This window comes from Peromyscus leucopus, chromosome 2 (genome assembly GCF_004664715.2).
Source record: "Peromyscus leucopus breed LL Stock chromosome 2, UCI_PerLeu_2.1, whole genome shotgun sequence".
In the NCBI taxonomy this organism is placed as follows: domain Eukaryota; kingdom Metazoa; phylum Chordata; class Mammalia; order Rodentia; family Cricetidae; genus Peromyscus; species Peromyscus leucopus.
The window spans coordinates 115,849,469-115,869,470 of NC_051064.1; the positions used below are offsets into that span (position 1 = coordinate 115,849,469).

The 20,002-nt window shown below is 35.6% G+C and overlaps 1 protein-coding gene across 2 annotated transcripts in view; it reads right to left on the reverse strand.

Moving 5' to 3' along the window:
* LOC114707452 (selection and upkeep of intraepithelial T-cells protein 10-like) overlaps positions 1–18,734 on the reverse strand; it is a 56,653-nt gene extending 37,919 nt beyond the window's left edge. For both annotated transcript variants that reach the window (XM_037202828.1, XM_028890185.2), the window contains exons 1-2: positions 18,571–18,734; positions 2,581–2,661 (exon numbers count right to left, since the gene is read on the reverse strand). In XM_037202828.1, coding sequence (XP_037058723.1) covers positions 2,581–2,661; positions 18,571–18,643 — 154 coding nt within the window. In that variant the 5' untranslated portion in view covers positions 18,644–18,734. The remainder of the gene's footprint in view (positions 1–2,580; positions 2,662–18,570) is intronic.
* Positions 18,735–20,002: the final 1,268 nt, after the last annotated feature.

Sequence of the window (20,002 nt, forward strand, 5' to 3'; positions counted from 1 at the left end):
AGCCAGGCGGTGGTGGTGCACGCCTTTAATCCCAGCACTCGGGAGGCAGAGCCAGGTGGATCTCTGTGAGTTCGAGGCCAGCCTGGGCTACCAAGTGAGCTCCAGGAAAGGCGCAAAGCTACACAGAGAAACCCTGTCTCGAAAAACCAAAAAAAGAGAGAGAGAGAGAGAGAGACAAAAACACAATCAGAGAAAAGCTGATGAATCAGACTTCATGAAATTTAGTAATTTCTGTACATCAGAATATGAATAAAAAGAAAAAGCCACAGACTAGAAGATAGCTATACTATATCTGAGAAAGGAAATGTGTTTAAAATAGATAGCATGTGCTGATTTTATAAAAACTCAAACTAATTTTCTAAAATAGGAAAACAGTAGGGATGTATTTAATTTAAAGAGATGCCCTAGTGACCAAAAAAGTATGTTAAAGGATGTCCAACATCATCAGCAATCAGAGAAATGCAAAGCAAATCCTCATTGAAATATAATTAATCCCTATTACAATGTTGAAGAAGCAGGACAAGGACTGACATTGCCACAGATCATAAGACAGAGGACTCTATTTATATGGAAAAGTGTCAGTATCAACTAAAGTTATACATATACCTTTGTTCACAACCCAGAAATTTTTAGTAGATGTTTACATTGTTTTAAGAATTATTAATGACAGTATTAATCCTAATAACCCTAAAACACAAAGCAACAAAAATAATACAAACAAATCCAAATGCTAATACTGAAAACATATCCAAAAGAACAAACTCCTGTCATCATAAATGATTAATGGTGAATAATGTTGGCTGTTATAGAGATTGTTATAAATGAAATAATACAGTAACATTTGTGATTAATGGCAATGGAAGTTAGAACAATGGTCACTTTGGCAAGAAGAGCATGGTATTGACTAGGAAAGGTTAAGACAACATTTTGGGATGCTACAAATGTTCAGTATCTAGAGCTGAAGAATGAATTCATGAATGTCCCTATAAGCAAAACTTCACTGAGTTGTACACTTAATGTACTTTACTGCGTGTACATATATCTCAATACAAATAGATAAACAATAAATCCAAGACAAAACCAAATTCAACTAGGTATTCCCATCTCTACACTAGCTACTTTGGCATTTACATCACCATATTTTGAGCATAGACACTGAATCAAATTCTTCAGAAAGTTAGACCTCTATGCAAATAGCAAATAAACATAGTTTTTAAAACAAATTTTAAAAATTAATATATTAATACATTTAGAGTTCTTGCTGTCAAAACTCTAAGTAATGTGGTAAGGGAGAATTATGTGAAAACTGAAACAACTTCCCTGATGAAGACAAACTCAAAAAGTTGATAAACTGAAAAACTATTTCCCATAATTAATTAAAACCCTTACAAAATAAGCATCCACTGGAGGATCAAAATTGGGAAACAGCTAGGTGCAGAGAGATGCTCAATATATCTGCTTCTGTAACAATTACTGGGGGAAGGAATTAAATAATTTAAGGTGATGATTGATGATCAGAATTCTCAACCCAAGAAGGTAAAGATGATGTTGGGTCAATCCATCACATCTAGAAGAATACAAGAAGAGAGAAAAGAAACAGTGAGCATTTTGGAGGCATGTAGGAGCTATGGAAGCTCTTCATGAACTGAGTGTATCACCTGCCCGTTTAGAAACCTCACTACAGAAGGGAATGCTGTGTATTGTGCTCCTGTAAGGGCCACACCAAAGTAGAAGGATCTATTCTATGTACACACAGAGGTGTCAGCACTCTCTAAAAAGCTCAGTCATTCAAGAAAGTATAACTAAATTACAAGGGATGATGCAGAATTGCATGTGACTTGATAGATCAATACTAAAATTTTCATACACATATTTATACATATGTGAAGTTTTATATGTCATAATTTAAATTGGTAACATTGAATTTGTATATAATATCTTGAAATAATAATAAATCTTCCATTCTTATTTTAATGGTGTATGTTTCTTTAACATATCTTTCATTATTCTTTAATGGTGCAGTATAATAGTTCAGTAGATCTATATAGTAGAACACAAGTAAAGTGGTTTTAAGTGATCACAAGATGAAATTCTCCAAAACTGTAAAAAGAATAGCAAAACATTCATACAAAATTACTTTAAACTCATATTTTAAAAGCAATTTGCAAAACTTGTACATAGTTCATTTGAAATTTTCAAAAAGAATACATGGATATATAAGTATTTCATGTATAAGTATTTTCATTCCCAAGAGTAATGGTTCTACTCCTCCATGCTGAACTATTGGCTACTGATGGATTTTAAGGCAGAAACAGTCATTGTCTTCTGTTATGTGATCCCACCATAACACAACAGATAGTCCCAAACTTGTGGCCACACAAACAATCCTTATTAAAATCAGTGGGTTACAAAACAAAGCAAAAAGCACGATTCTGAGGAGGGGACATGTCAGGAAAAGAGGAGATGACAAGAGTGAAAGAGGAATAAGAGAGGGTTGGGGAGGAGTATGCAGAATGCCTTGTAAGCATGTATGGAATTGTCAAAGAACAAATTTAAATAAAATAAGGAGGGTGTCTCTACCTTCGGTGAGTACGGTGATCTGTAAGAGAAGAAAGGCCATGAAGAATCCAGCTAAACACGAAGCTGCAGGCTCCATCACACCTGGAAAATGAAATTGTGATCATGGTATCAATTTTGGGGCACTAAGAATCATGACAACACAGAGAAACACAACAAGAGACCATTCTGAAATTCTGTCTTGTGAGAAAATTCCCCTTGCAAGGAAGTCTTAATGACTGCTGCCAACCTCTGAGGCAATCTCTCCTAGCATACTATCTTGTTTTGCACTTGGCTCCATGCCTTCGGGAGATTAACTTCACTGAAGGGAGCATTATTCATCCATAAAGAAGAATGAAATCCTGTCATTTGTAGCTAAATGGATAGAACTGGAAGACATTATATTTCACAAAACAAGTCAGACACAGAAACCTAATTACACTGTGCATGTGTGGAACCAAAACCAACCTAGACAATTACTTCAGAATAAAGTCAGTCTAAGTAATTCCCTCAGAAGACCGGAGACACACAATCATCACTTCACATCATATGTAAATATGACCCATATAAATCAATAATATGAATGTGAATGATAAGTCTATAGAGACATTAGATTATTTTATAATGACACATTTTATGAAATTAGGACAAGAACAAATGTATTAGGTTATGAGTAAAATAGCAAAAGAAAATGTTCGGTACAACTCCATTAATGTATTCATTTTTCATTTTTATTTATTGAGGAGTTACTTACTATATATATATATATATATAGTAATGGTATGCAATACAGTGTTCTGATACATCCTGATGTTATGAAGTGATTTCTATAGCCAAATTATTAAGATATCTATCAGCTAAAATATTTACCTTTGTGTGGGTGATAAGAATATTTAAAATCTATTGTCTTAGAAACTGTCAAGTACTCTATACACTGTTATTAAGTATAGTCACCATGCTATGCAACAGATTCCAGAACTTACTCATCCTGACTGAAACTTTGTTTCTACTTTGCCCAGTATGGTCCAGCCCACATGACTAGAATCTAGCAAACACTATTAGATATTCTGTCTATATAAGTTCAACTTTTATACATTATATGTATAAGAAATATCATGTATGTTGCTCTGTGTTTGAATTATTTCACTTAATATGTCATCCAGGTTCATGAGAGTCATCACAAATGCTGGGATTTCCTGCTTTTAAAAAGGATGGAATCTATTTCAGTACATATATATGCCATATTTCCTCATTTATCAACCCTCAGTGGATGTATAGGTGGTTTCCATTTTTGTCAACTTGTGAACAGTGATGCCTGAACATTGAATGGAGGTGTCTCTTCAACATATTGATTTTTCTTCCTCTGGATCATATAATCTTTTGATTTTCAAGCATACACATTCATGTGTTTAGAACCAGCAAAGTTATATGTCATGATCTTTTAAAATTATCCTTGTTACTGAGGACAATCTTGGCTTCTACTCCCTGTGAAATGCAGCAATTAGCTTACATTTATGTTAGCTATACTTTAAAATAAAATAATTACATTCTTCATTATTATCATAATAACATTCTTCATTATTATCAGCCGCTCAAAATGATGAATAGTGTGCATTTGCCATGGTGTTCCTCAGTACTCTTCTATTTGTTTCTCTTTACTAATTTTCAGCTAATTAAAGTTAAAAGAAATATACTGTCTGATGTAATAAAGATCTACAATGTATATTTCTTTGCTTAAATACTTAAAAATAGCAAAAGAATTAAAGGGAAGTAAAAACAAAAATATCTTGACAGAATAAAATGACTCTGAAGTCAAGAATAAAGAGAAGTATACTGCGCAGAACATATGACCAAGCAAATGAGCAATGACCACGATGGTCCATTTTAAAGCTACTTTAAAGTTTCCCACATCCTTCACTAAAGAAAGTAGAGGACATATAAATAAAGACAGCCAGTGTAGAAAGAATATCATCTGATTACATGGAGTATCTGAGTATCAATCAGCTGTGTCCCTTTTATTAAAACAGTCACTATGAGATGTGCTATGGACAGATGACAGTCAGTAGGGCTTTCTGTGAGAACTCTGGGGAACGGATGCACCCAGCAGCTTATTTTTCCACTCTGACATGTACATTCCATTTCAAGAGAAAGCTGAAGGCGGCACCCTACCCCTGTGTAGGATTGTTTGTTTAAGCTCATCTTTAATATTAGGGTTCCACCAATAATGTTCAAGTAAGCATGGGTTTTAGGTTGACTTGACTCTCCCTGACAATAAAACATGAAGCAATATTGTCATTTATTATATGATCTGGGTAATTTAAAATGGCTATGGTGAAGAAATCCCCAAAGGTGTCATAATGATGTAACATAGGGAAATGCTGTGGACTATGTTCTGAGTCTTTGAAAGTAGAAACTATGGGACCTTCCTTTTCTTGATAAAGTTTTTAAAGCATGTCTTAAAAATATTATAAACATCATTTGTATAAAAAAAATCTTTGAAATCTTAGTCTGTAATTCTGGAGAACTAAATATTTTATCTGGCACCATGAGAAATAAAGGTATCAATGTCACATAAATACTGTAAAAGAAAGAAGGAATTAAATAAATATAGAGAATATGACAGTGTACATAGAAGGCAATAAGAAAACTGCTTAATATTAATGAGCATAATCTAGTATTCTTCCACCTTCAATAAAATTAAAAATGCATTAGATCTTTTCAGAGTTTAAAGATATTATGTTGGTATCACTGAGTGTGGTATATAGTAGTTACAGATAGCATAATACTATTCAGTTTACAGATACAAATTATCTTTGTATTAAATTATATATTCAATAAAATTCTTACATAATGCTATCAAAATATTTTAACCTTCATTTTTATTTTATATGTATGAGTGTTTTGCTTGTATGTGTGTCTGTGTACCTCATGATTACAGTGCCTTTTGGGGCCAGAAGAGGGGGTTACATCCACTGGGACTGTAGCTACAGACAGTTGTGATCCACCGTGTGTGCTGGGAATTGAACATGGGTCCTCTGGAAGAACAGCAAGTGCTCTTAAGCACTGAGCTCTCTCTTCAGTCCCATGCTATCAGAATATTAAGAGCAATAGAGCAGCTTAATCTCAGAATTATTTGAAAGAAAAGGAAATAAATCTTAACACATATAACACAGATGAAATCAAAGATAACTGTGGAATCACGCCTGCCTCTAATTCCCCATTTACTGAAGAGGAAAAAAAAAACAGAATCTAATCAGAAAGTTACACCATATTAAATATTTAAATAAATTTAAAAAAATGATAAAAAATAAAACTCAGCAAACAAGCCTTCAACTGATCTCTAATTCTGATACTGTGGAAGATTTTGGGACTCTATACAACCTTATCTAGCTGTCTAGTAATTAAATGCCTATGTTGGAAAATGAGAAACAAACACAGAGATGAAGTGAGTTTGGTCACTTGAGGCTAGACTATGTGCCTTATTAGAGAATCTTCTGATGACTCTAGTGATGATGTATGTGATGCTCTTGTTAATGTCAGAGGTAATGGTGATAAAATACCACTATGGAGTCCTGAGTGTGAAAACAGAGAAGCAGTCACACACATACAAAGGGTATACAAGGAAAGGTTAAGACTTTCTCCAAAGATAGCCGTTAGTTATCAATCCCAAGAAGACACTATAAAGAGTAGCTCCATCACTAAAAATAGATTTGCTGTTCAAGAAGAGACCTTCTAAGTATCCTCCCAGGAGACTGGTCAAGCAGTTGAGGTCAGGAGCTGAAGCAAAGCTTCATCAAAGCAGAGTGACTGCACTGAAATTTGATTCCATGTAAATGTTTCTAACATATAAGAGAAGATTTATTCACTTTTGTCTTGTACTTCTGTGTTCACTTTTTTCTAGAGTGTCCACTATCCCAATCAAAGAACTACAGTGTATATCATCTCCAAAATCCACAAATGTGTTCCTGAATCACTCTGTAGAAACTGATTAGAATTACCATTACAGACACATTTGCCTTTCCACAACACTCAAAAAGAATGTGTGTTTCTAGTACCTTAGCAGGAAAAAGATCTGCTTCTGTTCCACTCCATGAAGGAGTATTTTGCTGATATAAGAGCTTCAACATAGTTTTTTAGGAATCTTCAGTTTCTTTTCACTTTTTTTTTTGGCTGTACTCTTGCTGATGGCTCTTGATTTTAATTTGTTTCCCTCCTTGATAACATTTAGTGATTCTGATTTCAGTTTTTCATTTGTTTTGCTTTTGTTTCTTCCTCATGGAACATTGTTGAAGGATCCAGTATTTGACAGAAAGGTGGCATAAAAGCTGAATTTGTGAGAAAAAAAAGTACAAGAGAATGAACAAGTTTAAAATTGCTGACATTTACTTAGCTGACTTTATATTTCAAGCCAGAAGTATGAACCAGATCATGGAACATACGTGAAATATGCACAGAGAGGGAAGATGAGAGCAGAGGAGGGGGAGGGTGTTGAGCTGTAAGCTGAATAGGGTGGCTCACACATGCAATCCTAGAGTGGAAGATTGAGGAAGGAGAATTGCTATGAGTATGAGCTCGTCCTGGGCTACATAGTGAATTCCAAAGCAGCCTGGGCTATGTAGTGAATACCTGTCTCAAACAATAACAACAAACTAATTCAATTTCTTCAAAGAATAAAAATGAAGTCATTCCATACCTGACCAGCACGGTTAGATGCCAATATATTAAGAGTTTATAAAAAGTACCCCATTCCCTTTTAATTTCCTCACATGTTCTAGCATTATACAATTGGAGCTGTTTATCTAGTAGAAAAGGCAGTCTTCAGTAAACACTGGTTTCAAGGAAGTAGTTACAATGACCTTCTGGGGCTGAAGAGATAACCCGGTGGTTAAGAGCATTTGCTGCTCTTCCAGAAGATGGGAGTTCACTTCCTATAATCCATATCTAGTGCTCATAACCACCTGCTCACAACTCCAGCTCAGGGAACCCAACTCCCTCTTCTGGCTTATGAAAGTATTGGCATCAGCATAGCATACACAAACACAGACACATATGCACATAAATAAATCAATCTTTTTTTATTATTTAAAAATTGCTTCCTGCTCCATGGTGAGCTCTTTTCTCTCATTACTCCCACACTGGGTCATATCTGTATCCTAATCTCTTAACAAATAGTTTCCATGAGTAGAGCGTGCTTTATGTCATAATATAGTTATCTTGTACTTCACTAATTAATTCTGGTCAAGACTTCATGGGAAAAGAAAAACGTGTATTCTTTCCTTTTGAAACAAGTTATAATCCATCTACTTAAATGAAAGATTTGTTTGCAAAAGTGACTTTAATACTAAATGTTTATTTTACCACTGTGTTGAATTTAAACGTGAACACTTCTGCTCAGACTGTGAGTTGTGTTCTGACTTAATGAGAAATTTTGCATATATTTGAAATTAAAATATGCTCTCCCAGAGGAAACTCATTTTAGCTTCAGAATAATTATCATGACCATAATTATTACTTCAGTATTTAAGTATAGACTGAAATAGAGAGCAATAGATCTTCCAAAAAAATCAAAAGTGTGAAATTTGAAAAATATACAGGACAAATGAGCACATCTTCAAAAAATAGAAGAAGAGGGAATTCTTGGCTTGCAGATATACTCTACCAAAAGCTTAAAATACAGATCACAAAATAAAACAATAGCAGTAAATCCAAATCTAGATTAAAGGAGTGAATTTCTATAAATAATATATTTGTAGTCAGGCATGGTGCTGCACACCTTTAATCCCAGAACTCAGGAAAGTCAGGGATGTACATATATCTCCAAGTATATTTAAAGGGCAGTTTACTTTTGATCACCTAAAGGAAGGTAACAGGCAGGGATAGACATCACATGCAAAAGTAAAATTTATCTTTACAGTAACTTCAAGAATGGGGTGGAAAACTATCACTATGTACTTCATCTTATATGTTACACAATGAATCATATGATTTTAAGTTAGAAATTGACAAAGTTGAATATGGTAAATCTACAGATAGTTCTTACAATAAATATATGGGCAAAATGAGAAAGCTTAGAGGGTAAAGTTGATCAGCAAAGCCTGATGACAAAAATTCAATCCCAGGGATCCACATGGAAGAAGGAGAGAACAGACTCCCTCAAGTTGTTCTCTGACCTCCACACACATAGCATGGCATGAACATGCGTAGGGGAATGTGTGTGTACATGCACACAAGTATGCACACATAAATAAATAAATGTAAAGAATAATGTAAATTAAATACACTACTAAAATGAAATAGACTACGAAGATACTCAACAAGCACAAAACAAGGCACAAAGTAAGACACCAAGACAAAAATTACCAACTAAGCCTGGTATGATGATACATGTCCATGAGTTCAGCACTCAGAGGGCTGAGGAAGGAGGCTAGAGATTTTCAGCCCAGCCAGGGACACATGCTGGGCTACAGACTTGCCTTGGCTGCATAACTAAACCCCGTCAATCAGAGAGACACAAACTAAAACTAAAACTTCATTGAGATTCCATCTCACCCTAGTCAGAATGGCAGTCACTAAGAAAAAAGTATGAGCAAATGTTGGTAAGAACATGGGGATAAAAATCATTTATCCACTACAGGTGGGGATGGAAAACACTCTGGCTATGTGGAATAAATATACAAGTTTCTCAGAAGGCTAGAAGTAGTTCTATCATATGACCTAGTTATACACTCATAGGAATTTACTGGTAGGACTCAGCCTCAACATAACACAAAGGTAACTATATATTAACATTGATTGCAACACTATTCACAATACCTAAATTATGGAAACAGCCAGGGATATACAACAGCACAAGACTGGATAAAAAAAATGTACTGTGTATAGAGAATAGGGTTTCTCAGCCACAAAGAAGAATAAAGCTGTATTCTTTGTAGAAAAAATGGATGTAACTGGAGATAATCATATTAAGCAAATTTATGCCAGTCTCAAAAAGACAAACATTATATATTGTCTCCATTTGTGGTTCCTAAATTCCAGATAAATACATAAAATCATGTATGTATATATGACATGAAAATAGATGTAAAATTCCCTAAGGGAACAAAACAGACTAATGGGATAGAAGGAGGAAAGGGGGAAGAAATGGAAAGTGGAGAAAATGCCCAGTGTACAATATATTCTTTTATGAAAATGTATTCATGTAATATAGTGCCATATAAAATGTATACACATGATAACATTTAAGAAAATAAGTAAAATTGAAATGAGATAAGAATTAAAAATATTAATTATACACAGAAAAGTTTAAAGAAAAAAATGGAAACTTTTTATGTAAATGGAAAATGTGAGCTGCCATGTGGGTGCCGGGAATTGAACCCAGGACCTCTGGAAGAGCAGCCAGTGCTCTTAACTGCTGAGCCATCTCTCCAGTATTGCTACATTATTATGTTAATGTCAATAAAGACTTTAATACAAACAATATCAACTGAAATTGAGAAAAATTGAACAATGATAAAAATCCAGCATAATATAATAAATGTGTCTGCTCCTATTCAGATTCAAAAGATGTGGAGCAAGAAACTACCCAGACTAAAAAAAATAGACTAATCCACAATTATGGTTGCAGATTATAATGTTCATCTTCTATAAATTCATGAAAACAATAAACTAAATTTTGTGAAGCTTAAGAAGAATTTAAGGTACTAAAAATGATAATTTTTCACTAATAAACATTCAAAATACTATAAGTAGTAGAAAACAAAATGCAAAAAAACTTAAAATGAAAAATTAACTTTAACCTTGATAATATAGAAATAAAACTAATTTTATATGTGTTACAATTATAAAATATAAAATGAATAACTATACAGTCTTTAAGAAAACAATTAGAAAATAAGACATTAACAAAGATGAAAATAATAAAATAAAAATTATCAATGAAAATTAATGCCAAGATAAATTCACATGATTTCCTATGTATATTTAAGAAATAGATTTTATTCAATGTTTTAAAAAGTATAGGCGCAGATGCAGAGAATGGTGGAGCTCCAGGAGTCCAATCGACGAGAAAGAGGAGGGATTATATGAGCAAGAGACCATGAATGGAAAAAATATAGAGACAACTAGTCAAACTAGTGGAAACACATGAACTGTTAACCAATAGCTGAGGAGCCCCCATGGAACTGTACTAGGCCCTTTGGATAAGTGAGACAGTTGTTTAGCTTGAACTGTTTAGGGGGCCCCCAGGCAATGAGACTGGGACCTGTCCTTAGTGCATGAGCTGGCTTTTTGGAACCTAGTGTCTATGCTGAAACACTTTGTTCAGCCTTGGTGCAGAGAGGAGGGGATTGGACCTGCCTCAACTGAATGTACCAGGCTGGGCTGACTCCCCAGGGGAGACCTTGCCTTGGAGGAGGTTTGAATGAGGAGTGGGTTGTGGGGGGGGGTGCTGGGGGGAGGAGGAAGGACAGGGGAATTTGTGGTTGATATGTAAAACGAATAGAAAATCTCTTAATAAAAAGAGAAAAAAGAAGAAGCATGTGGAAGAGAATATTAACAATATGTATGTGGCCATAGGGTTTTTATAGACATATATATTATATGTATGTACACATATATATGTAGCTTACAATTTAATAAGAGACAAAATATTAATCATTATTATGGGATATCTGTACATTGTGTGAAGATGTGTCATTGCGATTGGTTTAATAACAAAAAAAAAAAAAAACTGAATGCCCGATAGCTAGGTAGGAGAGGATAGGAATGACTTCCAGGCAGAGGGAGGAAATAGTGTGGTGGGGAAGAACATTAGAGGCAGGGATTAAGTGGAGCAAGTCAGACATAGAGGATAAAGGAGAGGTAAAAAGACATGGAGCAGAACAGAAATTAATAGAAATGGATTAATTTAAGTTATAAGAGCTAGTTGGGAACAAGCCTAAGCTAAAGGTCAAGATTTCATAATTAATAATTTAATAATAAGTCTCCATGTCATTGTTTGAGAGTTGATGGTCCAAAGAAAGCCTGACAAGAAAGTCCAGCTACAAATCACTGGTAAAATTTTTTAATATTAACTTTATGATTGAAGAATTGTCAGTGAAAAATGAGACATATAAATATGACTGTCAGTCACCAATGAAATACAAAGAAAAACTACAGAATGTATATATAATCATACACTAAAGAGCTAATATTTTTAATTTTATTTTGAAATTACAACATAATTAAATCATTTCTCTCTTCTCTTTCCTCCCTCCAGATACTTCTGCATACCTCTCTTTTCCCTCTTCCAAATCCATGGCCTCTATTTTCATTACTTGTTGTTACAGACAGACAGACAGACAGATAGACAGATAATAGACAAATAGAAAGAGAAAAATATAGATCAATAGATATATGTATGTATGCATGTGTATGTACATATACATTCTGATGGATAAGACTATTTCTCCTCCTTTCAACATTCCTTTGATGCCTATCAGTTTTGTATAGAGTTAAGGCCTCATCGTCTTTTCTCCGACTACTTTGGCACGTCTAATGTTGTCCAGTTCATGCTTAGACAGTCATATTGATGAAATTCAATGGGTGTGGCTTCTGACAATACTAGAAGACACAGTCTCACAGCAAACTCCTTGGACCTCTGGCTCTTGCAATCTTTCTGTCCTTTGGCCCCGTCATCTTTGTCAAGTGCATGATACACAACTTGACAAAGATGACGGGGCCAAAGGAAGAGACAAGCACTTGGTGACCTGAGGATTGGTTCTCAAAATACCCTTACACTCAATGGCCCACATGTTTTTGGGAAAACAACTAATGCCAGGACCCGAGTATGAAAAGAAGAGTTGGGGTTCACTCTGTCTAAATTAGGGTACAATTTGAGTTTTGAAATAAATGTCAAAACAATGGATTATATCTGTTAAATAAAGTAGTCATGAGTTCAAATTGATATAAACAAATAGATTTAAATAAACAGAAGAAAAATAAGTGGGAAAAGAAAATTATTTCCTTAGAGTAGAATGTCAACTTATAAATAAATAAAAATGTTGAAATTAGTGAACAGGACAATCCACCTAACAAATATCCACTTAGGTTTCTAAGCCTCCTGTAATCATCTGTGCATTTTCTTATGAAAGTTTTAGAAAAAGAAATCTTCCAGGCCAGTCTAGCAGGAATTTCCCTCTTTGATACTTCAATATCTACTCTGTCCCCTCTTATGTCATCCACCATGATGTCTGATAGCAAGAATTAATCCTGTTAGTACAGTTCAGCCAGAATTCTCCTCATGCCTGCTCACTCCGAGAAATTCTTCATCCACCTACATCAATCTGTCCTTGGCTATAAGCTTGTTATATTCAACTGAGTGTATGCTCACCTCCCTCAAACCCCCACTATATTGGTTGTCTTTTTATCATGAGGGTCCTGAATAAAGTTTTCCATGACATTGATTAACAAATATCCTTAAATTATTGTTTTATAATATTAGAAATCTCCATTTTACCCTATGATGCTAATACTTAATTTAGCAAGAAACATAATAGGCACAAAACTATTAGATAAAACTAAAAAGTGAAATGAGACATTATGTGGTAACAATGGAGTACCCCAAAAAAAACATAGTTACAAATAAAAGTAGTAGGGAGGTAGTAATGGAGATATATGGTAGACACTATTTTAGTCAAACATTCAAAAGTTTCTAAATAATATACTAATATCTTGTGGGTAAGAACATGGGATAATCATATCTGATGGCCCAGGCTAAAATAATTATTGTTCATCTAATCAAAAAAACATCATACAAACCAAACTGGTAGGTATTCTATAATATGTTTGCCCTATAATCCTTTAAGGAAAGATTTAGAAACTTTCCCAGATTTAAGAAGACTTGAAAAATCTGCATCACGGGTGCCTTGCATAATCCTTGATTGATATATTTCACTATAAAGAGCATTGCATGAATAAGTAGTAAGACTGGAATGGATTCTCTGGATAGATTGGACTTTTTGTACCATTTTTGTGTGAATTGAAATTCCCGGGGGTGGGGGGTGGAACTCACCTGTGTTAAACATCTACAAGGTGGATTGCTTAAAATTTCTGTGATTATAGAGAGCTGGAATGCTGCAGGTCCAGAACCAATTATCTTGAGCTTCCTTTAGCCATCTAAATAGGCATTTATTGCCCAGACTGTGTTTGACTTAACACTGTTGTGGCTATCAGTAAACTCCTTTTTTAAAAAATATGTTGACAGTGAGATTACAAAGATGGTTCAGTGGCTGAGAGCACATACCTCCTAGCAAAGGACTCAAATTCAACTCCCAGCAACCACATCAGGCATCTCACAACCACCTGCAATTCCAGTTCCACTTCTGCAGGCACTTGCATTCACGTGCACATACCCACACAGAGATACAACAAAATGAAATAAAATTTTAAGAATATACAAACAGACCTCTAGCTACCACCAACTCAATGGCTAAGAATTTCATCAGGCAGCATCTGAGGGCTAGAGAAGTTTCCTCAGTTTGCTTGTAGCTCACTTATCTGATAGTCCCACTAATGTATTTTTAAAGTATCTTGATTTATGATTTTCTTTGTCCTCTTACTTCATGAAACTGTTCCCAGCAGTTTCACCTAAATTTTTATTCCTGGGCCATGACCACTCATATTTGGCTGCAGAATAAATTGTGTCTTATTCTCTGAGATTAGATAGTTTTGCATTAATACTTGAAGCAACATTGAATGATTGGAAGTTGTTCCAAAGTTCAACTTGTGAGAGGTAGTTGCTCCCATACTAAAAGTGAGAATTTGGTAAACCAAAGGATTATGGACTGGCAATACCCATGAAAGAACTAAAACCATAAAGAACTAATGAACTGGATTCTGGAAAGAGAGAGGTTTTTTTTGTTTTTTGTTTTTTGTTTTTTAATGAGAAAAACCCTGTGGCTGTTTTCACTTCTGATAAAAATCTTGGGAGGAGAAATCTATCATAAAAAAATGAGGAAAAATGCTAACAGTCATATGTGGGCTGTCATAATATATTAGAGGAGCCTTCACAACAGAGTGGTCTGTGCATATCCCCAGAATGCAAATGAAAGGCAGGGTGTGGATCCAAAAACCTGTAATCCCAGCGTTAGGAGTGGGAGTGGAGATAGGGGGATCTCAGAATCTTGCTGGCCAGCCAGGCTAGCCAAATCAGTGAATTCGGGATTCAGTGAGAAAAAGCTGCTCCCAAAATAAAGTGGAAAGTAATTGAGATAGATAGTTGATTTTGGCTTCTGAACACACACACACACACACACACACACACACACACAAAAGAAGCAAAACAAATTTCATATTGGGTACTATACTTAGAACATTACATCTAAAAACGTAATTGTTAAATATTATATCAAAATATAATTTATGAATATAACATCCAAGTTAAATATAATTGTGCAAATATAATTTGTACAATGAAAACTATAAAATATTCTTTAGAGAAATTAAAGATCCACATGAATGCAAAGCTGTAACAAGTTCATAGATTGACAAATATTGTTCATAAGTTTACTGCTAAATTTTACCTATACTTTAAACTTAATATTAAAATATAAGCAGGTTTTTTAGGAATTTGACATAATGCATATATGATTATGTGGGGAAAGCCCAGAATCTTATCCATAAATATTTATTTAAAATATTATATTATTTACTTATTTCCCTGAGGCAAGATCATTCTATGTTGCACAGGATGTCTTTAAACTCCTTGGCTCAAGCAAACATCCAACATCAGAGATGATTAAATCTTAAAAATACATATTTATGGTATACATAGTTGTAATAGGGCCCAAGACCTTAGTGGTCCCTGAGACCTTAGGACAACTGGCTCCATGGTGGAAGTACCATTCAGGCTAATGAAACTCAGCATATAGACAGCACCACCTGCCAAAACTAAAACAAAGGCCAAATACATCAAAGCCCACAGTTCTAGGAAAGTTTCTAAATGTACTACTTTTGCTTTTGGCTTCTCTAGTCCTGCTTCTGGCTAACTGTTCTTGTCAATGCAGAACATGGTTTTGTGCTTAAAAACTCAACCTTAGAAAGGTTCAGTGCTACACTGGGATCCCAAATACCCAGTGTAGTCACAGGCTGACTTATAAAGGACTTTCTATTGGCTTAAACCCATGTCTGGGCAGTCTTCTCTGGCAAATAACCCACAACACTGTGATATTTGGACAAATTTACACAACTGTAAAGATGCATAGGCTAATCTGTACAGTGAACATTTTGTTTAGTGTTGTAACTGTTTGTTGCAGCCCTTTATAGCAGAAATATTTGGACAGGCAATATGTAAACGTTTATGGGCATTTAACAAAGGAATCAATCCATAATTTAGACAAATCAGACTCCTCCAGCGGTGTCAAAAAGACCATGCCATGACCATAGCCTGACAGGAACAGAGCAGCCCCAGATCTACCCATAATAAACACTGGGTATGATTCCCAACCCCAAGATATGCTGGGCATCTACATGTTACCTATAGGACCTCCATGGGCCTCTGAGGGATCTAGCATTTGCATAGAAGCTGCCTCCCAATCCTTCCTCTCAGACTCCATGGAACTATCCAGACCATAGTTTTAGAGGGCCCTATAACCAGGTGCAATATGTCCATGACTACATTTGAGCAGACTACCAGCAAGTCATCCAGCCTGTTCTGTGAGTGGCCCACACCCAGTGCAGAGTAAATTACACCCAGAATTACCCCAGCCCCGAAGATCAAGAGAGAGGCCTGCACACAGAAACTGCTCCCTACCAAAGCTCCTAGGAGACCAGCTCTATCACACACCACCTAACAAAGCTGGAGCTTCTGAGGAATCCTTGGAACATCTTGCAGAGTTGAGATGTTCAGCGTCTGCAGGCTCCATCCACAGCTACTGTGTTTAGACTCCCTAGCAACCACCTAGGAACCTCCAAACCCAAGGAACTCTAAAAACTAGCAATTTGCCAGAGGAATTACACAATGTCTTCATCACTCATCCTACAAACAGCTATGGAGGTGGTGAAATCTGTGAACTTTTTGTTGGTGAATGGCTTCAAACTGCAACTTACATATATGAGATAGAATCTGAGGTACTGATAGCATTAAATATTTGGAACACTGCCTTAAAGATAAGACAGTAATGATAGTCATAGCAATCGGCCCCAAAGCAACAGCCCCAAATGCAAACAGGATGTGGAAGGCATTGCCTCTCATCTGGACAAGGATGAGCATGGCTTATTTACTGAGTACATTTATGGAATGGTGCAAATTGATTTCATAAAACAAGGAACTATGAATTTCAAATTCATCCCTATGCTCTTCCCAAATGCCAAGAAGGAGCATATGCCCACTTGACTTCAGAACACTCATGTTTCCAGCTCATCCAAGAAGGAAAATCCTGCTGCAGCTGCTCCAAAAGGAAAAGCATGTAGCTCCTTCCTGAGGTCCTCTGCTCACCCTTCAGGTAATAACCTTGTGGCATCAGTAATCTCCAGATCAGTAGGACCCGATTTTCACAGTGTTCTTCTAGCTAAGTCTGGGTTATGGCATTCAAGGCTATTTCTCAATGTCTCCTGGGGGCATTCAGGGCCCAGAACACCTCTTCTGCAGAGTTCCCTGTCTCCTAACTCTTTGAATGCTCTGTATTTCCTGCCTTTGGAAAGCACACAAGGTACCATGTCCTCATGAGTCTGAGTTGTCCACAATGGGCTTCCAGGACTTAGTGAGTAGATACTACAGGGGATGGCAGCAAACACATATGACCACAAACTCTGTTATCACCTCAACTACTTTATGTGTTTGACAGATACTTGTGTGTCCTCAGATTAAACTGATTCATGTTCAAATAATAAAATGGAATTTAAAGCAATTTTACTTAGAGTAATTGAATCTCTGATACAGACACTAAGCAACCATGAAGACTTGCACTGATTTATGAAAACTATCATATAGACCAGCTTGTTACTTAAAATGTGAAATGAATTGAGTTAGACTAAGGTGATAGTTGGTCCAGGAAATGTATGGCTGTATTTGACAACATGGACAAGAATTCTAATCATAATCACGTATAATTAGCATGCTTTGCCAAGGTTTGCTACTGGAAAGGAAGCCTCAGTAATCAAGTGAACAAGATGTTTCATCCAATGAATGTCAATCAGCCTTTATTCAGATCAACTATAGTGTTTGTTTAATAAGCCAGCCATGATGAAGACATGAAAGTTTATGAGATAAAAAATTGGTTTTTCCTTCTCTCCTTCTCTTAAGCCACTGATTGAACAGCTGCCATTAGTGAGGACTAAACATCCACAGATTTTCCACTATTACTTATTATTTTAGATCACTTCTTCCACACAGAGAAAAGCAATTCATCTTCACTGAGTTACGTAATTAACATAAAACCATATCTTGTTGAGGAAATATTATAGGCATGTTTCCCATGATCTCTTCTTGGGGCACAAAATTAAAAATCTGTAGTTAAAACTATCACAGCTGATCAAAAAGCATGCTGTTTTAAGAAACATATTCCTCTTTATAATACAGATGGACATCTACATGTAAGGTTGGAATGTTTCCATTCTGTAATCATCAGATTGGTCCACCACTGACTCCAGCACCTTAGGTTTCTAACAAGGTAGCACACTGAATCTGAAGGAGACTGGTTTAAACAGTTTGGACCATGTGGGAAAATAAGGATAAATCATTGTCTTAAAGAAGAGCAAACATCTGAGTTTTCTGTTTTCATTAGTGCTGTAACAACCTAAAGAAGAGAAGGCAACATATGTTCTGAAATTTTGTCAGCATCCATTTGCCTCTGAATTGTGAAACACAAACTATTGATCTTTTCAAGCACTCTACAAACTAGCCAGTTCAAAACTTCTCTTATTGAACAATACACAGTAAGAGCCAATGTACTAGGAAAATTAGAAATTAAAAAATTTACATACTATAGCCTACAAATGGCCACTATCACGATGTAAGCAAAGTATTAGATTACTCACCCAAATGTGATTTAATCAATGCAAAAATGTCAGCATGTCCTTGCTTCTTCCAGGTTCTCAGAAACAATACCATGGAAGTCAATGATGCTGTGTGATAAGAAATGAGAAGGGCAGAGCTAAACTAGCAGCCAGTTCAGTCACAGTGCATAATTCAAATTAGTAAACCTGAGCCAAGCCAAGGCAAGTCAGCACCAGAAACTGGAAGCCTTTATGAGGTCAGTCTAGTAGCTCTACTCCCTCATAAAGGAAATCCCCTCACTTAACATTGCACAAGACCAACTTGATTTAGCTTTATTGAAGTATAAATAGCAAACTAAAACTGTCTATATTTAAGGTGTGCAAATTAATATTTGACATACAAAACCTGAATTGCCACAATCAAACTAGTTTGCATATGTATTACCTTGTTTATAACATTTTTGTGGTAAGTACTCATGAGAACTATCTACTAAGCACATTTAAGAGAGAATGTTAATGTGGCTACCTTGTATATTTCATCTATAAAATTTAGTCATCTTGCACAGCTAAAATGTTGATTAGTTATCACCTCATTTCTTCCTTGTCCTGGTTCATTGCAAACAGGGCAAACACTGTTCTACTCTCTATTTTTACTATGCATGTGTGAATGAGATGCAATATTCATCTTTCTATGTCTGACATTTACATCCCATGAGATACATTAGATGCCAGATGTGGAACTACAGGATTTAAAATCTTCCCCTCTGTTTTGTCTTTCTTCAGTCCCATCACGCCTTGTTATTCTGGAATTTTCTTTCAGAATGAGAATGTTTATTCTGTGCTGTATTTGCACAATCACAGCTCAGAGTGGCTTTGGGTCTTAGAAGAGGCTGAACTCCGAATTTTTAAAGAATATTAGTACCGGTAAGGACTTGGAGAGTCTGGAGATGGACTAAATGCATTCTGCATTATGGATGCTCCTGAACCTGTGAAGGCCAAGGGTGCAGTGCTGTGGTTTGAATATGAAATGCCTCTCACAGAATCATGTGTTGGACACATGATCATCAGGTGATGGCTCTGTCTTGGAAACCTCTGGAAACTTTAGGAGCTGAAGGAAATATACCATAGGGATCTTCTTGTTCCTGACTCCTTCCTGTCCCACCCACGGCATCCCAGACAAGGTGAGGTAAAGAAGGTCCTCAGTCACTGTGATGTTCTGTCTCATTATGGCCAGAAACAGAGACTGGAAGCCACTACCTGACTCCACTGAAACTATCAGCTAAAATAAATATTATCTTCTTTAAGCTATTCAGTTAAGTATTTTGGTCATAGCAATAATAAGTAACTGGAGATAATTAATGAAAATTGATAAGATATACCTTCTATCAGGATAAAAAATCAAAACCATGTCATTATCTTGATAGATTCAAAAATAAACATTTTGTAAAATTCAACAATTTATTAATGATAAAGA